Below are 27,764 nucleotides of genomic sequence, written 5' to 3' on the forward strand. Positions count from 1 at the left end.
ACACTCCAAGACCCCACAGAGAATTTGCACTGGTCCCACAGGATGGTGAGGGAAGAGCGAGGTAGGGAGGCTGGGAGGTAACAGGGAACTGCTGGGCTCTGCCTCTTGGGGGAAGGTCCTGACCAGCCTCCCTGGACCCCACTTAGGAGACAAGATGGCCAGCTGCCGTCTTTCTGGGGGGAAGCAAGACTCTGCTTTGCGAGGTACAGAGGGGGCCTGAGTTCTGTTGGTAACAAGAGGGTAAATTTGGGCAAATCAATTTGTGCTCCCTGAGCCTCTGTTTCCTCATCTGTAACTATGGGCACAGATATCAGTTCGTATCTACCCTCATCGCAGGATCACAGGTGTGGGTCGATGTGATTCAAAAACGTGGAACTCCCATATGAAGACCTGACAATGGAACATTGCTGGGGGGAGGGAAGAGGATCCCAGAAATAACCCCCTCTCCCAAGTACAGGGTTGCTGGCTTTGGGGCTCAATCACCAGTAGCTTGGTTTCCTTTACTCCAGTGCGTGCCTGTGTGTGTGGAGCAAAGACTTAAATCCGGGAAGCAATCTGATGATGGCGGAACCAGCTCTGGTTCCTGTGTCTCTTACTAGCTCTGTCACCCCGGATGAGTCTCTCAACCGCTCTGAATGCGGAGGTTAGCTCTTGTAGCTCCTGGCCCTGGCGCCCCAAATGGATTATCTCCTTCGATCCACACGGCAATCAGAAGAGGCAGGTACGACAGTATAGCATCGTTGGTACCAAAGAGGAAGAAACTGCTCGGGGGTGTTAAGAGTGAGGATCGGTCAGCCCGCTCTGGGGCTGGAGTCGGGATCTGTACCGAGCCGAGTCTAGAGCCCGCGGCTTTGCCGTGCGGCGCTGCCCTTCTCCGAGCCCGCCCAGGGGAGGGGGGCAGCACGCGCAGCCTCGGGCGCCGAGTGATTCCGCGGAGGCGCAGGGCGGGCGCCCGGGCGACCAGCAGGCGCCGACTGGGACCGACCTGACGCTGCCGGCCGCTGCGGCCCGCCAGCCCGGGCGCCTCCGCGCAGCCGCCCTGGACAGGCGTCCCGGGATATCCGCCCCCCACCAGGCCCGCGCGCCTACGTTCCGCTGAGCCCCGCGCAACCGGAAGTGGCCGGGCCCAAGGCGGAGGGACCGGGCGAAGCGGAAATCACTCCGTGAGGCAGTGGCGACAGCGAGAGGATGAACAACAAGTTCGACGCGTGAGTGGCGTGCGGTCGCCTCCAGGGGCCCCTTCCCCCAACCGTTCCCCGCGCCTGCCCTCGCCGCGGCTGGCGGCGGCGCCAACTCCACGGCGCTGGCCTCCGTCCCTGGCTCGGACTGCGGGCTGGACCCGGCCCAGGCGGCCGGCTGGGAGGAGGGAGCTGGGGAAGCGGGGTGCAAGTGTCCCGGGGACCCCAGGGCAGCCCGGACCGAGGGTGAAACGCAGGGGCCGGGAGAGGGGTGGTTGTGCCGCCCGGAAGGAGATTTTCGGACGCCCCGCCCCGGCGGGCGCGGGGTGCGCCAGCGGCGTGGAGGGCTTTGGGTGTTTCCGCAGCCTGGCCGCTTCAGAATTTCTGAAACCAGCTTCCCCACACGCTCATTCTGGCCTGCGCTGGTCACCTCTCTTCGCCGAGTCTGTTTTCTCACCTGCAGAGTGGGGACGGTAAAGAGCCCAGGTCGTAGAGTTGTGAAGATGCAGTGAGGTAATGCGGCCGGCGGCCGCTCTGTTGGACGGAGTTCTCCCCGTCTTCCTGAGACTCCTTCCTATTTCCTTTCTCCTCCCCCTCCTTTTCCCTTCCAACACACTCGGGGAGCTGCTCGGTTCTGGCCCGGCAGGTGTACTTGTCGTTCCGGACTTCTCTAGGTACCCTGAGTCCTAGTTCCAGCAGCAATCTGGAGATGCAGAAAGGAAATGCAGAGTAATTTAGCATATTTCCCCCCAGCGGTTGTTATCGCGAGGTAGATTATGTCTTAGCTGTCTTCCAGGAGTCTCGTAAATCTGACAACAGAAAAGTTGTCCGGGCGCTGAGCCATCGTTACCCGAGCCGCCTCAGTGCTCCGCTGTCCAGTAGGGGCGTTTCGGAGGTCCTGGACCCCAGTGCTCCCTCGGCCTCCCAGCAGTCTCCCGCAGCGCCCTACACCGGCCCCTCCCCGTCACAAACCCTGCAACACCCAGCGCCAGACCGAAGTCCTGCCTCTGTGGAGCTGCCTGCCAGGCCTGCACCCCTTCCTCCACCAAAGTGAACAAATCAAAATTGTATCTTAGGACACTTTATGGGTCACCTGGCCCAGTCCTACCCGAATCATTTGGAGGTCTGAAGTAAGCTAATTTAGGAATGGTAATAATGGCTTCCAAGGGCAGCTTTCTGGATACTTTTCATGTAGTCTTTTTAAAAAAAAAAAAAAAGATTTTATTTATTTTTAGAGAGAGGGGAAGGGAAGGAGAAAGAGAGGGAGAGAAACATCAATGTGTGGTTGCCTCTCACATGCCCCTCACAGGGGACCTGGCCTGCAACCCAGGCATGTGCCCTGACAGGGAATCAAACCCGTGACTGTTGGGTTCACAGGCCGGCTCAGTCCACTGAACCACACCAGCCAGGGCACATGTCTTATTTCTAGTCCTAACAGTCCTGCAAAGGGACCCTCGGAACCTCCTTTCGCAGGTAAGGCAGACGAGGTGCTCTGAGCCTAAGTAACAGGAAGGACCATGTGGTGGGATTCAAACCCAGGTTTGTCACTTAACCTTGGTTCATGCACCTCTTGGCAAAAATTAACCTGGGTCATTTATAATTGGTTCTAATTATTAACTATTCCTTATACAGTGCCAGAGTTTTTTAACGTCCATCTTCTAGCTATGCCGGAAAGAAGCCCAGCTTTCTTTCGTTTGAAGTTAGCAGTTGAAGACAGCACTCTTGCCCCTAGTTTTTCTATTGTTGTTTTTGTTTTTCATGCAAAAAGTCTGCAGTCCCACACCATTGCGACATACTTGGCTTCTGCACCCGTGGTTCTTCAGGGTTTGGTTCGGTTTGCCGGCACCCTAAGAGCCCTGTGCCTGGAGTTGAGTGCTGTAGTCTGATCAGGCGGGCTCAGGTTAATGAAGAACTCCAGCCTCCTCCACTGTGTGGGCTCCACTTCCGCAGACGCAACTGAAGACTGGGATTGCGTCCTGCCCCCTTCGTCTGCCAGGCTGTCAGCTGCCATTGCCATTGATCCTGTTCACGTGAAAACCCTCAGGTCCTTTCTCCTGTGCTGCAGTCCCAACTCGGAGAAGCTAGGTTTTCAGATCTAGATGCCAAACTTGACTTTGTCCCTCCTCTGTCTTTGTTAGCTTTCGGCTCGTTCCTAACTATTGTCTGAACCCCTTATTGGCACTCATCCTATTCTGCTGTGTACTGTGTTGATTTTAGAGATGCATTCACTAAGCACACGTATATTTTTCTCTCCCACTGTCTGATGCTAGACTTAGAAAGATGAATTAAACTAAGTTTTTACCCACAAGGAATCTGTCTAGTCAGAAAGTATGAGGACTTACTTGGGCAGAAGCTTGGTGAGCTCATTAGGTGCCACAGTGTCTGGACAGCTTCAGAGATGCTAACTGACCATCTGAGCTAGGGAGCACTGCTTTTTCAGTCTGGACCGTATTTTGGCTCCAACCCAGCTTCACGCTGGGAATAGTAACCTCTAGAAAATAAGATGCAATTAATTTGCCTTAAGTATAGAGGGAAGGGGGGTTGGTTAGCTCCACCCTCAAGAAATAACTGCACAAGGTAAAGGTCATTAGGGTTTCCAGTCTGTCTTAGAAGGGAGTCAGAAAGTATGGTGGAGTTGGGTTGTTTGTGACATAATTGTTTTTGTTACTTTTTTCTTTTCTAGTAGTAATTAGCAGCAAAACCACTAAAAAGAAAGAACGTCCATGCTCTGTTTGGAATAGCACAAGGAGGGATGCTGGGTGACTGCCCCTCTTCAACCAAGACTTCAGGGAAGGGCACCCAGAGGACATAGTGGGAGGTGGGAGCTGAGGAGGCGGGGAAACCGTTTGTGTCCCTGGCATATGCCCTAAGGAGGAGAGAGGTCTCGGGCCTGAGCAGTAGAAAAACCCACAACATGTTCTCAGTCGGGAGACCAGAAAACTGGCCATGCCAGCATAGCTGGGACAAGCACCAACATTTATTTGGGGCGGTCCAGAAGAGGGGAGCTAGGCTCAGCCTAGGGACAGATTAGGAAATATTTCCAAGAGAAAGTGGCCCTCAGTCACAGCTCTGAAGGACACTAAGAGGGGAAAGAGGGCTCTCTGAGAAGAGACCTCATGGAGCGGGGGAGGTCGGGGAGCTACAAATGGGTTGTGTACAGCCATGAGTGAAGTGTGCAGGACCAAGCAGGAGATGGTGTTGGCACACAGGCAGAGCAGGGCCTCCATACCATGCGAGGCCTGAGCGCATCACCTCAGTCAGGCCCTTGGGGACAGGCCCTCGTAGTGTCTGATACGGACAGGAGGGTCTCATTATTGTCCTGGCGCTTGGGCACAACCGCTCACAGCCAGGCTCATCCCTGCTCTCTCCGCTGCTGTCTGTTCTATCCCCTTCCCCAGCTGGCACGCTCTGCTTTTGCTCGTTGTCCATTCCTTCGTGGCTTTTCTTGTGTGGTACCCATGTGCCTGCTCCAGCTCTGGCTCTGTGTGGTTGTTCATTTTTGGATGAAAAACTGAGAAGGAATCTGCTCATCACTTTGAACAAGGCCCGAAGTGTAGGTATTGGCCAGGGTACACTCTCCTTTGGTCAGATGCCCTTCGTAGTCATGTCTCGTCCGGGAGGGGCAGGGACATTAACAACACAGTGCATGACCACCTCTGTATATGTCCTGTAGCTGGGCCTGTGAAGTGGGCGGAGCAGGGACCCTGACACCGGGCTAGCTCGTGAGTTCTGATGCTGACTGACTGCTTTCCTACGTGCTAGGCAGTGAGGATCCATGGGCCAAAAAAATACAGGAAAATGCCTAACAGCAGGTTTCCGTTTCTGTGTAGAGTAACATCTGAATTACAATCTGAGCATTTCTAGTACTTTCCTTGAGAATTACCTAATTCCATTTGACTAGGTAGTTATTAGGGCCAGGAAGGTGATTTCAAATAATATCCTTGATAAGTTAATGGTCCAGCTCTAGACTAAACAGCATTCTTATCAGATCACCTTCTGTTTATCTTTCTGTCTGAATCCAGTGAGCGTTAGGTGTACCTGAGAGCTTTAGGGTACTTTCACTGCTCCGAAAAGGTAGCACCTGAAGTACATTTGACTGTACTTACAAGGCAAGAAGACATTCATTTCTTCTTTCGGGCATTTTTTTTTCCATTTATCATTGATGCAGCATCTTCCTGTCCTAGGTGCTGGAGATACAAAGATTCAAAGACACTATTCTAGGGGATCCCTCCATCTAGGAAAAACAGGTGTGGGCGGCTGTGGGAGGAATGGTGCCTTAGGCTGAGGGGTAGTGTTTGCACATAGCACAGATGTGGGAATATAGATTGCTCTAGGGGGGCGGGGTGGATGCCAATAGGCAGGAGTCAGGTTCAAGAGTATCTTACATTTCCTTGCACTTTATCCTGCAGGTGGGCATCAAAAGGCAAGGACAGTTGAGAGTTTGGGGGTTTTTTAGCCTTTTTTTTTTTTTTAATCCTCACCCGAGGATATGTTTATTGATTTTAGAGAGAGAGGAAGGGAGAGACAGAGACACTGACATGAGAGAGAAACATCGATTGGTTGCCTCCGGTACACACCCCAACCGGGGATCGAATCCGCAACTTAGGTATGTGCCCTGATCGGGAATCAAACCCGCAACCTTCTGGTGTACAGGATGATCCTCCAACCAACCGAGCAACCCGGTCAGAGCGACAGTGGAGAGTTTTGAGCGTGGAAGTTAAATGGTCAGTTTGCGTTTAGAAAGACCATGCTGGTGGCTGTGTGGAGGATGGATAGAGGGCAGAGATGATTTGCGTTGGGGACTTATTCTAATAATTAAGGTGATGAGAAGCAGGCCTGAACTAAGGCAGTAGCAGTGAAGAAGGATAGGAGAGATGGTTAGAAGATGTGGCAAGAAGGATAGGTAAGTTTTTAAACTTCATTTGAAATGCCAAAGCAGTTACTTAATCCAGAAACTCTTCTGATTATTGACTCTTTATTTTTGAACAAGAAAACAATCCCTAAACTGTGTATCTCTTAAGAAAAATTTTTTTACTTATTTATTTTTAGAGAGATGGGAAGAGAGGGAGAGAAACTTCATGCACGTCCCCAACTGGGGACCTGGCCTGCAATCCAGGCATGTGCCCTGACCGGGAATCGAGCCGGTGACCTTTTGGTTCACAGGCTGGCACTCAATCCACAGAACCGCACCAACCAAAGCTAAAATGTTTACCTCTTGCTTCTTTGTGCAGCCTGTTAGGAAACTGGAAGACGATGCTTGCTGGAATTCACACATTAGTTGATGGGCATTTCATTTTTGTTTAATCCTCCTAATTTCTGCATTCCCTGGCCCTTCTCTGATCTTATGGCCATATTTTGAGTGACTTCGGGCTGATTACATGGTAGCGCATTTGACCCAGTAGCTTTGCAAGGTAAGCAGGTATCAGTTCAGTCACGAGGTAACATTGTTTTGCCTTTCTGCTTAGATTGAAAGATGATGACAGTGGGGACCATGACCAGAATGAAGAAAACAGCACACAGAAAGATGGTGAGAAGGAAAAAACGGAGCGAGACAAAGGTCAGAGCAGCAGCAAGAGGAAGGTGAGTTCTCCTGCTGCCTTGGGACTCAGACGCGGTTATCTCAAGGAACCTGTTTATCTGGAAGATTCCAGGTTAACACAACTGCACACTGTTGTGTAATAGCCGATTCTGTTCTCAAGAAAAGATCGTGGAGCCACCAGAGTGCATTCTGGGACTTGGAGGTCCTCCCTTAGCACAGGACTTTGGGGTGCTGCCTAGCTTTCCAGCACTCTGCTGGCCTGAGGTAGGGAGGGTAACCCTGGGGTTAACAAGGCTGTTATTTGCTTTATAAGCTGCTGCTGAGTATTTTAGATCCTGCAGGTCCCTTGAAATGAGTGACTTGGGGAAGAGACAATTTGGAGGATTAGATAGATAGGTCAACTTCTTGAAAAATCAGAGCAGCCCTGGCCTGTGTGTCTTGGTCGGAGCATCATCCCATAACCAGGGGTGTCCGCCCTTTTGGCGTCTCTGGGCCACACATTAAATACATTGTGACATATAATCACACACAAAAAATACCATAATGTTTAAGTGTATTTACGATTTTGTGTTGGGCTGCATGCACAGCCATCCTGGGCGGCCTGTGGGCTGCAGGTTCAACACCCCTGCACCCCAAAAGGTTGCAGGTTCATTTCTGGATCGGGGGCCATGCCTCGGTTGCAAGTTCAGTCCCCAGTTGGGGTGCATAGGAGAGGCAACTGATTGATTTTTCTCTTCCTCCCTTCTTTCTAAAAACACAAAATCAATCAATCAAATCAGCATGTCCTCAGGTGAGGAATTTTTAAAAATCAGAGCAATCGTTATTGCTTTATCCAACAATATTGAGCCCTGGCTGGTGTGGCTCAGTGGATTGAGTGCTGGCCTACAAACCAAACAGTCGCTGGTTTGATTCCCAGTCAGGGCACATGCCTGAGTTGCAGGCCAGATGCCCAGTGGGGGGGCACATAATAGGCAATGACATGCTGATTGTTCTCTCCCTCTCTTTCTCTAAAAATAAATAAAATCTTTAAAAGAACCCCAATATTGACTATCTTATAGATACAAGTATTTTAGGTGCTAAGGGGACACAAAGGTGAGTGAAACTATGGATCAAGGAAAAAACATTTAATGGTGGTGATAATAACATTTATCACCTGATATTTAGTAGCTGACATTTATTGAGTGCGTACTATGTGCCAGTCACTGTGCTCAGCACTTCATGTCTATTCATTTATTTGATCCTCTCAGCACCTCTACGACATGATTATTACTATTTACCCCATTTTTCAGATAAGTAGCTGAGGCACAAACAGGTTAAACAACTTGCCCTGGGTCACTAGCCAGTAAGTGAGAGAGTGTCATAGAGGAGGTGGTGCTGGACCTGGGACTATGCTGAGATAAGGTATAAGCACAGATACTTACGAAGAAGAAAGTTACAGAAGCCATCAGAACAGAGATAAAATGTTGTAGGGACTTAGAATCAGTTCACCGTTACGGCATTTACTGTGAGAGCAGAACCTGGGGCACATTGCAGGTACTAAATTGGGGAGGGGGTAAGGGGTGATGCCAAAATACGTTTTCTCCGTCCCAGAGCATGTGGAGAAGGGCTGTTCTAACACACCTCCTCTAATTCGCAGGCTGTTGTCCCTGGACCAGCAGAGCACCCCCTGCAGTACAACTACACGTTCTGGTACTCCAGGAGGACCCCTGGCCGGCCCACCAGCTCGCAGAGCTACGAGCAGAACATCAAACAGATCGGCACCTTTGCCTCTGTGAGTGCTTACTGAGCCTTGTGGTGCGCTTGTGTTTCCTTGTCCTCCCGGTAGCCTCTTTAGGGTTCTGGCTTCCTTATCTCTCAGGTCAGATTTGGTCGGTCTTGGGTTTCCCACTGTACGCCCATAGGTAACCAGTTTGTGAATTGTGGGATTGATCGGAAGGGGACCATACGAAAATGCAGGTTTGTTGAAGTAGATACTTACTGAGTCCTCACTATGTGCAGTGTCTGGGGTGAGGGAGGTACAAAATTTTATAGTACATGATATCCTCATGAGGCTTGATGTTAAGTCAAGAGTAAATGTCAAAAGATTCTTTTGTATTTTTTCAAATATATTTTTCTAAGATTTCATTTATTCGTAGAGGAGAAGGAAGGGAGAAAGAGAGGGAGAGAAACATCAGTGTATGAGAAACATCGATCGGTTGCCTCTCACAGGCCCCTAACCGAGGGCGTGGCCCGCAATGCAGGCATGTGCCCTGACTGGGAATCAAACCACCGCAGGACAATGCCCAGTCCACTGAGCCACACCAGTCGGAGCAATTCTTTAGTGTTTTATATAACTTCCCACTAGGGTTACGGATCTGTTAGTGATAAGTGTATAGAGTAGCATCTTCCCTTCTGTCTTCAGAAAGAAAAAGAAATCTCTAATAATCGTTTCTGTGGGTCCTGTCGGTACAGGGAGCCTAGCTCTGTCCTACCTCCCTCACAGGCGGGTAGCTAGGTTTGTGTTCCCTGAGAAGCTGTCTGCAGCTTCTGTGTACTTCCTCTGTACTGCACCTTCCATCTCTGGGCAGGATCAAATGCGGAATTTGTTACTTTCTTGAAATTATTGGGGTATCTGCCCTGTTTAAAATGCAGGTATAGAAGAGGAGCCCCTGGTAGACACTGTTACAATAAAGTAGTGAAGAGGAAGGACACAGTAACAGCCACTCTGTGTAACTTCCTTCAAGCGTCGGGACAGCCCTGCGAGGCCAGCGTTGTTCTCCAGATCTTACAGATGAGGACGTGAGGCTTGGGCCGGGCGTCTGCTCTCAAGTCTCACGCAGCCGTAATTTACTTGACTTGGTAGAGGAACCAGCGTGGAAACCCAGGTGGGGTGGCTGTGAGAGCCAGGTCGCAAAGCCCTAGCACGCTTCCAGTACACCAGGATGCTTGACGAGAGGTGCCAGTTCTTAAAATGTTTGCTTGCTAGACAAGCTGTACTTATTTATCCATTTATTATTGGACATAACTGGTAATTAGTTCATCTGATTACTGTGAGAGAAGAGATACATGCTCCCTCATCACTGGTAAATGTAGGCTCTCTTGAAAAATTAAAAATAGCTTGTGCACTGGAGTATATTTGGTTCAGGGAACATTTGTTGAGTGAATTCAAGGCACTAGTGGGATTCTAAAATGAACCGAGACCTTGCGCTCAGGGAAGCAGGACCTGGCCGGGAGTTTCTGACACAGGAGACAAAAGTGCTGTTGGGGAGAGCTGCGGGGGCCACTTCCACGCGCTGTTTTTCCAAATGGCCCGGGTGGTCACATCTGCGATGTTCAAGGCTCTGCTCCATTCCTGGCCCGTGTGAACCTGTCACAGCAGTGCCGTTGCCCGTGGTGTGGGAATGCTGGCCCGTGAGTGCAGCGGCAGCCTCGGGACTGCAGGCGGCTGGTTGAGCACGCGAGGGTCAGAGAAGACACTCAACTGGGGAGGGAGCTTTCCCTCAGGATCCTGTTGGTACCTTTGTGGGAACCACGGATCTTTCTCGACATTTTCTTCCTCTTCTAAGGAAAGCGTAGTTTACCCACCTTGGGAAAGGAGGATTTTTGTTTTCTTTGGCACACATACCGAGTTGAATAGATCTTATCAGTAGTGCCGTCTTGGGTTAATTCTTCTGTACTTGCTGGATGGGTGATGGTGTTCAAATCCACTGCCACGTAATTCAAGGCAGTAAGAGATACCTCCCAATATTAAATTCCTCACAGGGAAGTAATTACATTGTGAAACCCTTTAGTAAACTCAAAGCAGTATTTCCCATTTGTCCTTAATCCTGGTATTTAACAGCATGTAAAAGTTTTTGAAATCAGGCGACTCAGAAGGCAGTGGTTTAACATGGAAAGAGCACTGGATTTGGGGGGTCACGGGGCACGCTCTCCTAATGCCCGACTCTGTGGGCGGGGCAGGTTCTGACACCAGTGTTCTCCACTCTACACAGAGGAAGGTCATTCTGAGGTCTTTTCTGCACCCCATGAACTGAGTCTAAACACTTTTTTTTTTTTTTCTCTTTTCAATTAAGAGTTTCAGAAACCACAATTGCCTAAAGAGAAGGGGGGGAAAATCTTTCAAAACTAGTTCATATTTTTGAGCTGCTTGCCCACCCCCCATGGTCTGGGTGTACGATTGTGACTGTGAGACCGTGCAGTCTGGCCTGAGCACTGAGCGGGGCCAGACTAGCCGGGAGGTGGTGCCTGGTTGAGGAACTGGGTGGGGGTGGTCTGTGCGCCTTTCCCCCCACAGCCCCTCCCCAGTCCCTAATCGCAGTGAGTGCAGGGCCTGGGGGCATGCTTCCTTTCTTTCCGCTGTGTCCAGGTGGAAAAAGGCGCTTGCTCAGTGTGCACGCAGGACCCTCACTGTCCCAGGTCTTAAAACAGGTATGCAGAGCAGTTGCTGAGATGAGATGCTGCCGATGGCATTCGTTCCTGACTTGTTTATACCCATGAGGCACTGCCTGGGTCCTTGTCCTGCAGAGGAGCTGCAGGGACCTCCGTTTCACAAGTGCATGGTCCCCTTGTGCTCAGTTGCCGTCCAGCTCGAGAAGCGCGGCCTGAACCTCTGTGCGCTCACCACGCACGTCCAGCTGCACAGCTCTGCTGTCTCGCGGTGCTTTGTTCAGAGCCCTCTGAGCGGTGTGTGTGTGGCAGACACCAGCTGTTTCTCTCTAGGGCCAGCCCACATTTTTCCTTTCCTCCTGAGATGTGTCCCTTTCCTGGCCAGCACTTAGTACGTGTGCCTATGAATCACAGGGATCGGGAAGGAGCCTCTCCTCTCAGCACCTCGCTTAGGCAGAAGTGTGTCTGATTTCCCCACGGGGCCATGGAGGAGGGGCAGGGAGCCCCATAAATGTTGCAGCAAAAAAGGGGCCTCTGCGGGACAGGCCAGTGATTGCAGGGGCGGGGACCAGCCGGAAAAGGTGAAGGATCGGTCATGGGGACGGCCAGGACAGCACAGGGACATTGACTGTCGTACGGTCACTCACATTGTAATAACTGTCAGTGCCCAGTGGGTGCTGGGACCACCGGGGGTCACGTTATAAAGGGAGCTGCTGACCCCTGTGCTGTGCCCCGGAAACTGAAATGGAACAGTGCCGAACGCCCGCTGTGGCGGGAGTGAGTGAAGAGGGGCTTCAACCCTAAGCGTGAGAGGCTGAGTCCTGCCTGGTTCTGGACTGTTCTGGCGTCAGCAAAGGCACCATGTTTGGTCGTATCACCAGCCTCAGTAACTGAACAGGACCGAGGTGCGTCTCACTGTCGCTGATGCTGGATTTGAGTGAACAGTCTGTGATCGAGAGGACAAAAGGGGTTTCCATTGTGTGGAACAAGGTCCCCAGAGCAGGTCATGGGTGTCCTGTGGCCACTGCGGGAGGGAGAGCATGTCGACAGCTACAACTCTTGCCAGCAGAGGCCCTGGCTGAGGCTGGCATTTCTCACCCAGAGGGGTTGTTCTTGGGTCAACAGCATTACGTCTTTCTTTCATCCAGCTTACCATGCACTGTTACCTAACATGCCTGGCCTCCCACACAAGCCTCCAAGTGGGAATGCACCCTTCAGAAGTAGAGCCTGCAACAGTGTGTCTTCCGTGCTTACGCTTTTCTCTTAGGTAAGGCTTGCATTCATTCAGAGAAAAAGAGGAGTCACATCCTTTGAATCCTGGGGCCTTCTCTTCACAGGTGGAGCAGTTCTGGAGGTTTTACAGCCACATGGTGCGTCCCGGGGACCTGACCGGCCACAGTGACTTCCACCTCTTCAAAGAAGGAATTAAACCCATGTGGGAGGTGAGGACCGAGGGCCTCACACTGCTTTTCTGAGCAGGTCATCGTTTTGTTTGGGGTTTTTGTTCTGGGTTTTAGCCTTGCCAAGGTTTAAAGTATTTTAAAGTCTTCTCTCAAAATTGCATCACTATTTGGCATCTCGTTAGGACTGGGGTGTCCAGGAAAAGACAGGGTGCCATCACTTGTCGGGGGTGGTGCTGGGTGGTCTAAAAGGTCATTTCATCGCTGAAAGGGTGTTGTAATGACATTCAAGGATTGTTTCCTTTTTTAATTACCCTTATTCCCATAGAACTGGCTGTGTGTGTGTGTTATATTGCCGTGGTATATTTAAGATTAAAGTGGGTAAAAATAAGCTTCAGGCAGTAATAGAAGACCCAGAGCTGAGCTTCGTGATCTCTTTGCTTTGCTGAAATCCATCTCTAGTTTGGTTCCGTGGTGTTTTTCTAGAAGACAAATGTGATCACCGCCCTCCGCTGAGCTTTAAAATGGCTCTCCATTGCTCACATGCTCTTGCAGCTGGTTGGCCTTTCAGGCCCTGTCCCCCATCCTCTCTAAATCCTGCCTTCCCTCGCCTCCCCATCCCGTGCTCAGTCAGACTCTATGCCCAGATATGCCCCTCCTGGTGCCTGCAGGCCCTCCGCCTGCTCTGCCTGACCAACTCCTGGGTCCCTGGAGGCCCAGCTGCTTAAATGCTTCCTCTTCTTGAGTGTTTCTTTTTTTAAGAATATGGTATTCTTTTTTTTTAGATTTTATTTATTTATTTTTAGAGAGAGTGGAAGGGAAGGAGAAAGAGAGGGAAAGAAATATCAATGTGTGGTTGCCTCTCATGTATCCTTCAAGGGGGACCTGGCCGGCAACCCAGTCATGGACCGTGACTGGGAATCGAACCAGCATCCCTTTGGTTCATAGCCCGCGCTCAATCCACTGAGCTACACCAGCCAGGCCCCTCTTGGGTGTTTCTGTCGGTCTTGCCCTTGAATTTGCTGTGCAGATCTCTGGTACAGCAGTGCTCGTCAGAGTGTACTGCTGTAGTTTGTGTTCTTGTCTGTCTCCTCAGCTAGACGGGTCTAGGAGAGACCGGCTTCCTGTCTGTGTTTGTAACGTGGTGACACTGGCAGACTCGTGGTGAAGGAAGTAAGGAGTGATCTGTTTGAAATCTGACATCATCTCAATTCCTAGTTGCCAAAAAGAGGGTCCTTTTTAAAGCGTCTGTTGAGCCATTTTTGAACTGGTTCATGTCAGGACCCCCACCTTATTTTTCTTTTCTTCTTCTCTCCCTGCCACCGTTTTTTCTATGAAGTTGAATAACTAGAAAGTGACAAGACCTCTTAGGGGTCACACCAAAGAAAGAAGAGCTGTGAAACTATATTTTAACTTTTTTGCTTTCTGTCTTTTCATAGGATGATGCAAATAAAAATGGCGGCAAGTGGATTATTCGGCTACGGAAGGGCTTGGCATCCCGTTGCTGGGAGAACCTCATCCTGGCCATGTTGGGGGAGCAGTTCATGGTTGGGGAGGAGATCTGTGGGGCTGTGGTCTCTGTCCGGTTCCAGGTAAGCCCCCGTGGGCAGGTCTGGTTTCACATGCTGCCTTTCCTCGGCCCCTCCCCCCGGCGGGCTTTGATGAGCCCTCTGCCCCTCCTGTAGGAGGACATCATTTCAATATGGAACAAGACTGCCAGCGACCAAGCAACCACAGCCCGAATCCGGGACACGCTTCGGCGAGTGCTTAACCTACCTCCCAACACCATTATGGAATACAAAACCCACACCGACAGCATCAAGTACGTGTTGGGGAGGGTTGGGGGGGCATATCCCTGAGCTTAGCAGAAGTTGGTTGTTAGTTGGGTCCAGAGGAATATGGTCGCACAGGAAACTGACTTATGGAGAAGGGACAGACCAGTCTTCCCCTCTAGTGCTTCTGGCCACTTGTAGCAGCTCTTTGCTGGTGAGGCTCCTGCACGTGTCTCTGCAGCCGGGAGAGCCCCCGGCAGGACCCCAGTGCAGTGTCCCGGCGGGCTTGTCTGTCACGGGCTAGCTGCCGTCTTCAAGTGAGAGGCAGAGGGCTCTTCCTCTTCCTGCCGTTTTTAAGGTAACTTGAAGAAAGTCCTCCCTGTCCGCTCCTGCCCCCACTTTTGCATGTCTTTTTAACCTGGTAGCTTCTGTCTGTCTCTGTGTCCTCGGAAATTACCTTCTTATCAGGAATGTGACTCCATTTCCTGGTGTGCAGAGCTGACGTCCTGGAGGAAGCAGAATAGTGTGTTTGTCAGGGTAGACTCTCAGGAAGCACGAACGCCAGTGGGGAGATAAGCTGGGCTTTGTGCTCTGCCGAGCGCTCCGGGCAGTGGAGCCGGCATCCGCACGCGGCAGTCTCCGACCAGGCAGGGAGGCAGCTAGGCCCTCTGAAGAAGTTGTGGGGAGTGGCTGTTAGACTTTCTCAAAGCCGGCGGGGAGCCGGCCAGCGAGGAGTCAGGACGTGTAGGTCCCCTTCTCCCCTTTGACTCCAGCGTCAGCATGTGCCTTTGTTTCCCCACTCGGCCTCAGTTTCCCCATCTGTGAAATGGGGCTGACGCTACTCCACCTGACAGGGTTGTTGGGAGGCTCACTGAATCTTTGTCATGCAAGGTCCTCAGAAGGAGACTGCGCTTACAGGGCCAAGTATTAGTATTGCTGTCGTCGTCATCATCATCAGACATAATACCATCATGATGTCATTCTGATTAGAGACTGGTGACGAGCCCAGTGGTGGTGTTCAGCAGACAGACTATTTGGGAGTCTTCTGCATGCATTCACAGATCATGCTGTGGGCGGAGTTAGCAGAAACTAGCGAAGGGCCTGTTTCTAACTGGGGCCGCTGCCCTGGGAGTTGGTCCATAAGCAAACGGCTGGGTGTGACTCATTGCAGCCACCAGGAGCTCCGAGCCAGCTGTGGCCTGGGTGCTGGACCGAGCAGCCCTGTGCTAGCATTGTTTCCTCTGAGCAGATTTTTCCTGTTCGTTATTCTGGGGGTGGAAATAGTTCCTGCCCTCCAGTCAGGTTCAGTGCAGGCTGGAGAGATCCACACCTGCATTTCCTAGGACTCTTACGTTCAAGGTTCCCAAACCCCCCCTCAGTCGCCAACCCCCCCCTCCCCCGCCCAAAGCAAGCTTTTCATCAGGATAGGAAAGGGAAAGAGGTATTTTTCAGCTCTCAGCTCTCCCCTCTCCACTGGTCTCCCTCTCTCATACCCTGAGGCAGTTCTTCCTGACTTTTGTAGAAATGTGTTCAAGTCCTTCCGGAGGCTGGGAGAGCCGGTGGGCTTTTGCCTTAGTCTGCTGCGCTGCTTTACCCAGAGGTCTGCCTAGCACTCCAGCCCTGCAGGGACAGGGACCTGAAAACCCTCCCTGACACCCAGATGCTACTTCCCCTCGCGTCTCCCTCCCTTTCCTCCCCCAATGTGCCGACCTTTTGCACTCCCACTAGAATGCCAGGCAGGCTGGGCCCCCCAAGGCTCCTTTTTCAAAACCTCTGGAAGCCGCGGTTGAATGGGCCATGACCCTCTCCCTGTCTGGATGGCACCATCATTGAAGCTGGCATCATCGGAGCCTCTTGTTCTGTTGGCGTGCTACCTGGAAGACCCTTCTGTCCTGGACAAGAGGAACTGGAAGAGCATTTTATGTTTAAGAACAGGCTGACACGCAGCAGCTGCAACAGCAGCTGAGATCACTTAATAAACGGTGCTAAACTAGCTTGTCTCATGCTCTTGCTCTTTGTGGCGCATCAGAGAAGTGGCCTTTCAGACTGACTGTCACCATGCTAAGGAACGGCACAGACTTCTCCATGAGGGCCATCGGGGGAATGCAGCCTCATTTCCACAAGTCCATTGCACAGGTCCCGTGCTGTTTTGTTCCACTTCTGCTGAGGTTTGACATAATGAGGTGACACCTAACCCAACATGAGACCCCATTTTCTGGTACTTGAATTTTAGTTTCCATCTGGCCACACTGATGAATGAGAACAGAGTGGTTTCTGAGGCAGAATTCGGCTGGAAGGTTGTTAAGGTTGAAAGGGGGGTCCTTGGCCTTTGCTTCGCTGGCTTTGTTTGCCTTTACTTCGGAGAAAGCTCTTGCTTGGAGGTAAAGTCCTGCTTCTATCTGTGTGTCTGTGCGTATGTAGCTTCCTTGCTTGGTGCTGACGGGGTTTTCTCAACTGCCAGAGCTGCCCAAGCCACAAGCTCTCTGCCGGCCTCTCCCTTGCGCTTTCCCTGTAGAGCCAGGTCATCTTCCTCTTTGAGCTAGCTCTGCTGGCAGGGCCCCCAGGGCCCAGCCCTTCCCTTTCTCCCAGGCAGTCGTGCCTCGGGAGCCAGGCTGGGGCAACATCTTCATCCTCTGTGAGTCTGCTCCTTAGGGTTGCTGATCGCAGCGTGTGCCAGCCCCTCATGTGCTTTGTGGCTTGGCTTACGTGGCCTGCAGGCCCTAACCTGCATGTGTAGTTGCAGTGAGCCTCACGTTACTTCCGGCTTTCTTGGGAGCTACCAACAAAACGAAAACTAACGTTTTTGTAGACCCTGGGTCAGGTTACCTAATAGCATCTGTGAAGGTGGTCATGGGTGGATGTGGGCGTTTCCAAAGTGGCTGGCTGTCCACTGGCAGCGCCACCCCAGGCTTGTGCCATCCTGATGGACCATCGGTCTCCACGTGGCCCGGGATCCCACAGAACACAGCTGGGAGCAGCGCCCTGGGCTCCGCTCTCTGGAGCGGTTTGTGTCGTTGCCGCTGTGTGTTGCACACACACAGTTGGTCGAAGTTCCTGGGAAGGAGGAGATGTGTTGGTACGCAGCAGTGCCCATTCTCTGATCTCAGCATTTGTTGTTACCTCTTAGGGCCTTTTTCCTCTTGCCTCCACTAGTGTGTGGTGCGTATTGGCCTTCATTTTAGCTCATACAGCTGGTCCAGGGGATAAGTGGCACGTCACCTTCCTGAGCCAGGGTTCATCAGAAAGCACCAAACTGACCTTGAGCCCCCTCTGGTCTTTGCCACGTGTGAGCAGACGTCAGAACGGTCCTGCTTTGTGCCCGTCCTCGTGGCTCATGCACAGGGGTCGCTTTGTTTCAGCCAAGGTACAGCAGCTGCTGGGACTTGAGGATGAAGGAAATGGAGGAAAAAGCACTCTGGAGAACAGTCCCAAGTATTCTGGAAATGGTGAGGGGACTCTTAGGAGTGGCCTAGATTTCTCAGGAAGATGGACCTCTACCTTGCTACATTTCTGTCCAATTTCCAATGTCCTTTTTTCAACCGTTCGGTTTCTCCAGCCTGCCCCTCACACCGCTTGTGGCCTTTTCGTGCTGCGCTTGCACTCCTAGGAGAGCTGAGAGGCAGACGCTGCGCTCAACGCCCAGGCTGCTCAGCTGCAGAGGGGTCACCTGCCTGCTGCCTCCTACCCTCATATTGCCAACAGTGGGCCCCATAAGAGTGAACAGGTCCCATTGAGAAATGGGAGGCTTGTTAAACGGAGTGTTCACCCAGGTGCATGGCTCCTGGTAATGAGGCCAGTCGCAGCTGAGGCTCTGTAGGTTTGGGTCCTTGTAGGCATTAGGCAACTTGCTGTGTCCTCCATTTGAGAAGCAGTCTCCTATGCAACCCAGAATCGTGGGCACACTGGGATAACACCGGGCACAGAGCCCGCACAGCAGCACTGTCTTTTGTGCTTCCTCTTTGGAATAGTCCCATGATCCCTTTGGGCATCTGGCCTGGAACAGAAGCGGGGAAGACAGGGCCAGCTTCACTCAGTGGGCCCCCGTGGGGGGAGACTGACCAGCTCCCTCTGCAGAGAGAGTTGAGGGTAGGTGACTTCTCTTTATTTCTTTATTCTAGAGGAGAAACGGGTCAAGTCGTGGGGAATTTCCTTAACCTTGTCCAGATTTCATTGTACTTAAACATCGGACTTCGTAGGCTAGTGCCGACCCTCCCTTCTGTTGTGGCTAAATCATAGCCCGGTGGCGTTAGGCCGCACTGGTGTGGCTGCGGGCCTGGCTTAGGAAGTGCATCCCCACTGATGCTCCAAGTAAAGGAAGCCCAGGCCAGCAGGAGGCTGAGCTTGTCCATGGGTGTTGAGGGCCAGCTGAGTGTGAGGCTGTGAACCAGGCCTTGGGGGAGTGGTGGGGGGGGAGTTCAGGGCCACACAAAAACGAGCTCTCTGCTCCCAGAGTTTGCTTTCCAGGAAGTGAGCTGAAACAAGAGTGGTCTTCAGAAGACTCTGCTAACCTGTCATCTGAGTTTGATCAGAATTCCCTGTGGGCTATATTAATCTTGGTATTATTTTTAGAAGCTTCATTCATATGACACTTTTTTAACATTTAACTTTTTTTTTTTCCTACCTTTGAAAGAAGCAAGTTTTAGTATTACCTAATATGCCTGGGACGCCAGATGGGAAAGAGCTAGGCTGTTCTCCCTAGCTTTAGCTAGTTGATTTGCTGTTAGCCAAGTATCAGAGTGATTGTACCAGGGACCGTGACCAGCTGCCTTATTTCCACTGGGCCCGGCGAGGGACTTTTCTTGACCCAGGTTCCTCACGCCGAGCTTTAACATGAGGACGGAACTTGGGACGGAACTTGGGAAGGAAAAGGGAGGGCAGTTCCATGCTGGAGCTGACCAGAGGGCGTCTCTGAGGTCCATATATCTGTAGACTCTTGACACAGAACTGCTCTGTTGGGACCAGTGTAGGCCTTTCTAGAAACAAAGGGATAAATGAGATGAAGCTGCAACACAACCATGTCATTTCTTGTGGACACTGAAGTCGCTTAAAACAGAATTTAAAGCTCACTGTTAAAACGAGAGGGGTTTCCTGGGTCATTGCCCCAGCATCGGATTTGGCTTTGCCTTACTTGCCTTAACTCGGAGTGAAGAGCGACGTGGCCTTCTGATGTCACACGTGGACTCACAGAGCTCCTGCCTGCATGGCCATCGCCAGAGTGGGCTGTGGGACAGATGTCTCACCGTGGAAACTGCGCTGACAGACTGGCACACCTGCTGGGCGGGCCTGTGTTTTCTCAGCTGAGTGCACTTGCGCTTCGGTGACACTGGCTGGAGAGACCCCGGGCTGCGCACTGCGCCCTGTGCCAGAGGTGGGGCTCTGACCTGTGGGAGCGGCCCAAGGGAGCGCCGCAGGAACCGCGTCGGGGTTGCCTGGGAGAGTGGGTTCGCGCTGCCAGGCCTCTGTACCCAGCCCCACCCCATTTAAAAAGAAGAACAAAAGCTGCCTGTAGGGGTCCTGGTAAGCAAGTGTGCTTTAGTGGCTGTGACCTAAACCTGTAGCGAGTGATGCAGCACGTTGTCACCCCTTTAAACGAAGGGTGGAATGATAGACAGAAGGGAAGTTTAGATTGAGAAGTCCCAAACGACCCACTGTGTGTGTAATTGCCAGGGAACTTAGCAGACATTTCGTCCCTAATGGGACAGAAAAGTGGCCAGGCTATTTTCTCATAGTTCCTCTGAGAAAATTTGAGGTGTGTTAGGGCTCAGACGCTGGAAGATTCTGGCGTCTGTTTTTCGGCCAGCAGTCACCAAGGACCTCTACTCTGTGGAGTGCCAGCCCACTCCTCCCCCTCCTGACCCCGGTTTGTGCGTGAGCTCATCAGCGTGGGAGTTGCCATGAGCCTCGTCCCCTGGAGGTCGTGAACTGCTGTGACCAACGCCACTTAAGCTTTACAATAATTACATGGGTGTATTCAGAAATAACCCGGTATAAATTTGGGGTCTGAGGTTAGAGGGTTGGTCAGAAGGTTAGAAATGTGAAAACAAAGCAACATAGAGTAGTTTCCCCCTTGAACCTCTAGACGTGATGCTGTTGGGCACCTGCCTCTACCCTCAAGGTGAGGCCTGATGCATCAGGGCCGTTTCTGCCACCCACCCCTGCCTCCCTGCTGCCCTTTGCCCCACTGAATGGGAGGTGTTGCCCGTGATGGTTGAGCTTAGCTCTGCCCTCATTGGCCTCCCTGGTAAACTTGTGGGAGGATTGGATACAAAACCTCAGGGGAATAGCGAGTGAGGGCCAGAGTTCACCAGTGGAGCAGCCAGGACAAGTGCCAACTGTCCCTGAAAGGCGCTGGCCCTCCCTGCAAATCTGAGGGCGAGTCCAGGTGGGAAGCCTCACAGCTGTGCTTCCGGGTATTGGGTGGGCTGCACTCGACCTTGAGGGTATCTGGAGTGGGGTGTGGGGTGATGTGTCTTCTCTTTGTTTGTTAAAAAGCTTTTGATCTGAATGTGCTATTGTGTTTTTTTGTCTCTGGTTTGCCAGGGCCTGGGAGGAGTTTCATGGCCTGGTGAACAGCAGCGGCCGCTGATCGGACGCTCCCCTCTGTCTCTCACACTCAGGGTAGGGCCTCGTCTGTTCTCTGTAACCCCGTGACGTACCTCTCAGCCATAGGGCCCCTCTTCCCCAGGGGCTGTGCTCTCCCCACGTACCCCTAGCCTCGCTTCTGCTGACGTGGAGTCGGCTCCCGCCCCTCCTCTGGCTGATGGTCAGGGTCTCAGTCCAAACCCACTGGACTGAGGTGCTCCCTGGGTCGCATGTCTCCTGGTGAGCCCCTGGGCAGGTTGCTCAGCGTCACTATACCTCCCTTTCTTCACTTGGGAGGGAGGGTCCACGGACCACACATCTCTGGCCTCCTCTAATGCCAGCATTTCATGGTGATAAGGGTGCCACAAATCCTTTCTCTGGCCCAGACGTGGCCATTTTTAAGCCATCTGGCAGGGTCCTGTGACTAACATGGGGCAGGTGAGACATTTGTCTGCTGGGGGGTTTGTCAGTTGTGAGGCAACAGGGACAGGAGGGTGGGTTTGCGCAGTGAAAGGCCTAGGGCAGTCGCAGGGCTCTGTAGGAGACAGGCAGAGCTCCGGGTCACACTGTGACAGCACCATCTTGTGCTGGCCGGCAGGGAGAGGCTGGGACAGAGATGCGGGGTCAGCTGGAGCATTCGCGGAACGGGCGTTTGCGTTCCAGTGAAGGGCATGCCAGGTTCAGGTCCGCCACTTTAGAGAGGACACTGGGAGCATGTGTTCTGGACAAGAGGAGTGAGTGGAGAGAGCGTCTGTGCGTGCTGGCCCAGGAGCGTCTTCCTGGATGGTACCCACCCCTACTCCCCACCGTTCCTAAGAAACGGAATTTCTAAAAGGAACAGAGCATGTCCACGGTAGGAGCTTCAGAACTCCGCCTTCCCAGAGAGGAAATGAGACTTTTTCAAGAGAAGGAGACCTGCATTCCTGAGGTGGGCTAGATGAGAGGACGGCACAGGGGCAGAAGCAGGTGACCAGGGCTCTGAGGACTGTGGGGAAACAGTCCCAGATTCCTGCACACACGGATGACACCACTCACACCTCTTATTTAACTAATTTAATTCCCATGTGATGAATTCAATTTTAGATGATAATACTAGATTTTTTAAGTTAAAAAAAAAAGTTTACTGATTTAGACCCTGGCTGGTGTATCTCAGAGGATTGAGCCCTGGCCTGAAGGGTCGCAGTTCGATTCCCAGTCAGGGCACATGCCTGGGTTGTGGGCCAGGTCCCCAGCAGGGGTGCTCAAGAGGCAGCCACACATTGATGTTTCTCTCCCTCTCCCCTTTCCCTCTCTCTCAAAATAAATAAATAAACTCTTTAAAAAAATGTTTATTGATTTTAGAGAGAGAGAGACAAACATCTATTAGTTGCCTCCCATATGTGCCCCAACTGGGGATCGAACCCGCACACCTAGGTATGTGCCCTGACCAGGAGTCGATCCTGCAGCCTTTTGGTGTACAGGGTGATGCTCCAAACAACTGAGCCAGGCTGGCGTGGGCTAGATGATAATACTAGATTTTTTAAAGTTGAAGTTTAAAGGGTTTCTCTGTCAATTGTAGTCAACATGGAATTCTGGGATGGTTGCTAATACACAAGGAAGGATGGAAAACACAACAGCTGTGCAATTAGATACATTGATTTGCAGGCTGCAGAATAGGTATTTGAAGTAAATTAAGTTTAATTTCCAGAGGTCTGCATCTATAATGGGATTGTTTAAATTATATTGCCATATTTAGTTATGTCTAGGATTTCATTTTTTTGGTTTTAATATCCCTATAATTGGAATGCTTACAGTGAAAGTGATAAGAAAGATTTTTGTCATAGTTTAATTGGCAATGTTTACTTCTTAAAGTACTTAAAATGATACCTTAGAAGTCAAGAGCATTAATAACATCTTAGGTTCCATGAAAAAACACTTTAACATGAAACTGGAATAGTCAGAATGAGGAAAAAACTTAATATTATTCCCTCTCCCCTTAGCTACAGCTAAATCCCCCATATGAAGTAGCAAATTGCTTTGAAAAGTCCTGTCTTTGCATGATGGCTGTTTTGTAGTCTCTGTGTTCTCCCCTTTCCCCCGTCTTTTCTTTTTTTTTTAAGATTTTATTTATTTTTAGAGAGGGGAAGGGAGGGAGAAAGAGGGGGAGAGAAACATTAATGTGCGAGAGTTACATCAATCAGTTGCCTCTCATGCACCCCCAACTGAGAACCTGGCCTGCAACCCAGACATGTGTCCTGACTAGGAATTGAACCGGTGACCTTTTGGTTTGCAGGCTGGTGCTCAGTCCACTGAGGCACACTACCCGTCTTTTTTATGAGCGGATGAAGAGGGCACTTGTGCTTCTTAACGCACAGACTTGGAAGTCTAAGAGAAGTATTAGAGTCCAAACAAAAACCCAACTCACTCTGTTGTCTTACTGGACTTGAAAAGGTCTTCTTCCTATTTCATGTATTGATTTGACCTTGAAGGGGGCGCTCCCAGAAGCTGCACATGTCTAGCTTGTCTTGCCTGGGCTGCCATTTCAGACACCCCTGACATCCGGCCTCTCGTCCTCTCTTTGTGTTTTCGCCTTCCAAGGAGGTCATGATCTGTGATGAAATAAAAACTGCTATTTAGATAATAATTATTGAACCACAAGTGGTTCCTCAGTTTATCGGATTTTTTTTGCCATTATATATGACTGCTAATACTAGAGGACCATTTCATTTGTCCCTCATTATAAATGAGAATTGCCCTTTCCAGCATGACGTCCCTAGAAACCCCAGTTATTGCTGGGAGAGGGTTCTGGTCACTTCCGTGTCTGGACTGGCATGCACAGAGCAGCGGTCCATACTTTTGGGGAATGAATTGGGTATGGCCACTCAGTGGGAAGTCAGGCATTGCCATGGCCCCACTGCACCTAGGAGGTTTGCGTTTTTAGTTCACCTGAGGGAAGGAGTGTGGAGGAAGCCTGAGGGGGCTGGGGCTGCACAGCTGAAAGCCAGGGAATGTTCCCCTGAAGAGCGTGGATACTTAAGCCTGCAGCCTGTCTGTGGCCACACTCTCAGAGCCCCTGGTACAGCTGATGGTCGGGGAGGGCTCCTCCTCGGTGGCACCCAGCTTTCCCCAGAGGACCCAGAGTCACTTTGGTGCCCAGCTCAGGGGCAGGTTTCTGTAAGAACAGGAGGCATTCTCTTGAGGGACCGACCACCCTGCTCCTTCACCATCCACCTGCAGGAGCTAACTCTGCCCTAGCTCATTCTTTCCAGAGTTCACACTCGTCCATTTCTCTGCAAGGACAAGAAGATGGTCATTTTGAGGCAGAGCAGATGAGAAAGCGGTTTCAGATATTTGGGCAGCAGTTTGCCCCACGTTGACTGGCAGGGTGAAGTTAGGAACCAATTTTGATGGAGCTCTGCTGTTCCTGAGACCCTCGTTCCGACAAAGCATCATGCAGGAGAGAGAGTCCCCGTAGCCTTGTGGGTCCTTCAGCTCTGTGTCCTGTGTCCTGGCGTGTAAACATCTGCTGGGATAAGTTAAGATACAGTGGAAATCCTGATGTCTGAAAAGCCCCTTTAAATCGGTACACTGGGCTCAGTCCCAGTAGCTCACTTTACGTAAATTCGCAGGTGAGAATGTAAAATTTCCCTCACTTCCTTCTAAAACCTCTTCTGTATCAAGAACAGTAAGAACCTGCCCAGTAGCCCGTGCACCATCCCAGCCTAGCTGGGTGGTTGAGGGGCTAGCTTTTGGGAGTTCCTCCAGATTTCCAAAATGTTAGTTTGCTTTTAAAGGAACAGAAGCCCATCTTTTTGTACAAAAACAAAAGTCACCTGTGCCTCTGCCACTTCCTGTCTCCACTCACCCTTCCCTGTCTCCTAATCTCTGCACCACAGCCTGGGTGAGGGATGTGACCGAGGGTCGGTTCCCAGCTGGTCTGCGGTGAACACATTCTGCAGACTGAATTTGGCACCAGGCTGTTCTCAGCCCACTTCTTTTTTAGGAAGGCTGGACCAAAGCCACCAACTGCCACCAGCCTGTCATTGTCAGGAACCTGTCACCCACCCTGTTGCTCTTTCTCTTCCCTGACGCCAGCCTCTGGAGGAACAGCTGATTGTCCTGGCCCTGGTACTCTCCTCCTGCCCTCCCCTGTTGCACACACAGGCTTTGTGAGGGTGTTTGTGGCCTCTACCGTTTTCCGACTCTGAGGGGTCAGTGACAGCAGCGATACTGAGAATAAATACGAAGGAATTCATTTCTGGCCCAACCCCAGCACAGGACAGGAATTCTTCCCAAAAAGGTTGACCTGCTTATGGTGAAGATGTCCTGAAAAGGCTCTTCCATACATCACAAAACGGCGGCCAGGGCTGCTCCAGACCCTGGTCTGCCCTCTCTCTCCTCCAAGGTCAGTCGTTCTCCCGCAGGCAGACCATTCCCTGGCTCTCCTTCCCGCTCCTCTGCCTGTCACCCGTCTTATTTCTCCCTGCTGATTGACTCGTGATTCAGTCGCTCAGTGGGAATAGAGGTGGCATGGAAAGGAGAGAGACGGAACAGAGCAAGCCACCCCTTCCTCACGCTTTGTCGTTAGAGACACCCTCTGTCCTGTGGCCTCTGATGGCACACAGTCCCTAAGGGGACTCCGAAGTAGCACACCCTCCAGTTCCCCTTGCTTCTCTGTCTCAGGGTCAGATGCATTCCTTATCCTTTGCTAGCTACTTGGTGGCACCTCGGTGGGGTCCGTCTTTTTGAGGCCTTTTAAAAAAGATGACACCCTGTTAAGTGCCCTTTGTGTTTGGCCTTCAGCTCCTTAGACGGAGATCGTTGGAGCGCCCAGTAGCCATTGATAACTGAGCTACGTGGGCACGCACGTCAGCTACAGAAAACGCCGGTGGGCTTCTGGATACCGTCAGTTGCTTCTGTGGGCAGAGGGCACCCACCCAGTGGCAGCTCCCTGTTGCCCATGTCTTACGCTCACTACAGTGCTGTCTTGGCTTTGGGAGGGCTGCTAGTCACTGCTCGCCTGCCCCCCCCCCCCCAGAACCCACATCCAGCAGCAGGAGGACGCTGCCACCTGCTGGGCTGAACGTGCCTGTTCTTCTGGGCCCATTGCCCTATGCCCAGTCAGATAGGTCACTAAAGCCAAGTTTCCAGGATGTTCCATTAAAGTTAAAGGGAAATACTGGCTTCGAAATCAGGTTAATGACAATTTCTGTTTCAGAATTTCAGGCAAATTGAAGACATAAACACTGGGCCAGAACAGTAGATAAGGTGACCTTTAAAGCCCTTCCAGCCCTTAGATCTCAGGGCTCAAATGGCAGCGTGAGCGGCTGAGGTGTCGCTGGGTGCTGGTGGGAGCAGGAGTGGCGCTAGTAGGGGGCCAGACCTGTCTGCACCCAGTAGAGGGCAACTGGCAGGACGCAGCCAATAGTCCGTTCCACGCATGCGCGCGTGCACAAACACACTTCGCTTTCAAGAATTAGAGCTAAGTTTCTAAAGTGAAGGTCACGCGGATTTCACCTCTGAGAATATCCCTTTTAAGATGCTGTAAGTTCGAAGTCCAGGGTTGTTTGGTTGATTGATTGTTTTGAATGTATAACACAGTTGTGTGGTTCAGTTTGTTTTTAAAGTGTGTGTGTGTGTGTGTGTGTGTGTATAAGAGAGAGAGAGAGGTCTCCCTCCCACCTGCAGCCTCTGCCCAGTCTCTGCCGTGTCCCCTTCCCTTGTCCTGGGTAACTGCCATTGCTGTTTTCTCGTGGAGCCCACAGCGTCTCTCACGTACGTATGAGCAAATGCGAACCAGGACCGCTCTCCCCAACCCCCGCTTGCACAAAAGGTAGCATCCTGTGTGCACACAGGCGTTCTGCACCTTAACTTACCGATTTCTCTTGGAGACATTTCCTTATTAGCAGGGAGCTTCCTTGTATTTTTTAAGCTACAGTGTCCCATTGTACGAATGTGCCATTGCATTAATGTTTAACTAGTCCCCTGTTGATGTGCGTGCCTTCAGGTGGTTTCTAATCTTTTGCGGTTGCAGACAGTTGAGTCGTAGTGTTCGGAGGGACTTGGGGGTCCAGTTGCGGCACCGGCAGTAGGACAGTGGAGGGGTGGGTCCCAGGCTGTGTCCTGGGCAGGTGGGCCCCAGGGCCACCGAGTTCAGGCCGTGTGTGTGTGTGTGTGTGTGTGTGTGTGTGTGTGTGTGTGTTCTGCAGGCCACCTGTGAACTGAATGCTGTTTTCTCCATTTTTCCTTCCAGGGACAACTCCAGCTTTCGAAACACAAAAATCACATTGTGAACGTGCACAGCTGGCAATAATCCTCTCCTGTGTGTGTGTCTGCCCAGGCGGATAGGAGGTCTCCAACTGGCCCTTCCCTCTGCTCACGGAAGGGGTGTCCCTGAGCGGCCTGCTCCCTTTTGCACTCACCCCTGGAGGACGGACCCCGCTAGACCCCTCCAGCAGCGCCGACTTTATAAAGCGGAAGAATGGCAAACGTGACTTTGTAACAGACACGCTTTTTTTTTATGGGTTCCTGTGGGGGGAGTCTAGCCTTTCATTTTGCCGTGTGCTGTCCAGGCGCCTCTCAGGCCTTCTGCCGTGCTCCTCTCTGCTGTACGAAGGCGCCGTGGCCGCAGGCACCAGCCAGAGCTGTGGACTGGGAGCTGTCAGTGTTAGGGACGCCTGTGCACCCAGGAAACACTGTTTGTTGGAGAGTCCCGGGGTAGCTGTAAATGCTCTCTTCTAGCTTTGCCATTAAATTATTGGGACGTTTTGTTTATTTCGCTCCCCTCTTCCCCCAAGCCCACCACCCTCTGACAGTGTGTTGCTGACTGTGTGTGGTCTCCAGCCTTACGCCCTCCAGTCTTCCCTGGGGTGGGGCTCTCCTGCTCAGGCACTGCTGCACTTAGAACTGTGACCCAGAGGGCCACCGCCTTCCCTGAGGTGCCTCAGAG

The 27,764-nt window shown here is 51.7% G+C and overlaps 1 protein-coding gene across 7 annotated transcripts; it reads left to right on the forward strand.

Moving 5' to 3' along the window:
* The first annotated feature begins 1,072 nt into the window (after positions 1 to 1,072).
* Positions 1,073 to 27,587, forward strand: EIF4E2 (eukaryotic translation initiation factor 4E family member 2). 7 transcript variants are annotated; one of them, XM_053919216.1, is made up of 9 exons: positions 1,074 to 1,208; positions 5,685 to 5,784; positions 6,644 to 6,758; positions 8,354 to 8,488; positions 12,420 to 12,524; positions 13,922 to 14,074; positions 14,168 to 14,304; positions 20,795 to 20,872; positions 27,069 to 27,587. In XM_053919216.1, the coding sequence occupies exons 2-8, from the start codon at positions 5,717 to 5,719 to the stop codon at positions 20,838 to 20,840; spliced, it is 759 nt and encodes a 252-aa protein (XP_053775191.1). In that variant the 5' UTR covers positions 1,074 to 1,208; positions 5,685 to 5,716; the 3' UTR covers positions 20,841 to 20,872; positions 27,069 to 27,587. The 7 variants fall into 7 exon arrangements, with proteins under 7 accessions (XP_045054066.1, XP_053775191.1, XP_053775188.1 ...); XM_053919214.2 differs by lacking the exons at positions 20,795 to 20,872; positions 27,069 to 27,587 and adding exons at positions 5,363 to 5,425; positions 15,983 to 16,247 and having other exon boundaries at positions 1,128 to 1,208; XM_045198129.3 differs by lacking the exons at positions 20,795 to 20,872; positions 27,069 to 27,587 and adding exons at positions 2,947 to 3,222; positions 15,983 to 16,247 and having other exon boundaries at positions 1,141 to 1,208.
* The last annotated feature ends 177 nt before the right edge of the window (positions 27,588 to 27,764 follow it).

This window comes from Desmodus rotundus, chromosome 2 (assembly GCF_022682495.2).
Source record: "Desmodus rotundus isolate HL8 chromosome 2, HLdesRot8A.1, whole genome shotgun sequence".
NCBI classification, from domain to species: Eukaryota; Metazoa; Chordata; class Mammalia; order Chiroptera; family Phyllostomidae; genus Desmodus; species Desmodus rotundus.

What these genes read in the sequence shown, in the direction of transcription:
- EIF4E2 (XM_053919213.1), top strand. Translation starts at nt 5,717, where the DNA reads ATGAGAGAGAAACATCGATTGGTTGCCTCCGGTACACACCCCAACCGG. An exon ending in GGATCGAATCCGCAACTTAG is followed by an intron (nt 5,785 to 6,643) that starts GTATGTGCCCTG and finishes CTTTCTGCTTAG; the next exon opens with ATTGAAAGATGATGACAGTG. An exon ending in AGAGCAGCAGCAAGAGGAAG is followed by an intron (nt 6,759 to 8,353) that starts GTGAGTTCTCCT and finishes TCTAATTCGCAG; the next exon opens with GCTGTTGTCCCTGGACCAGC.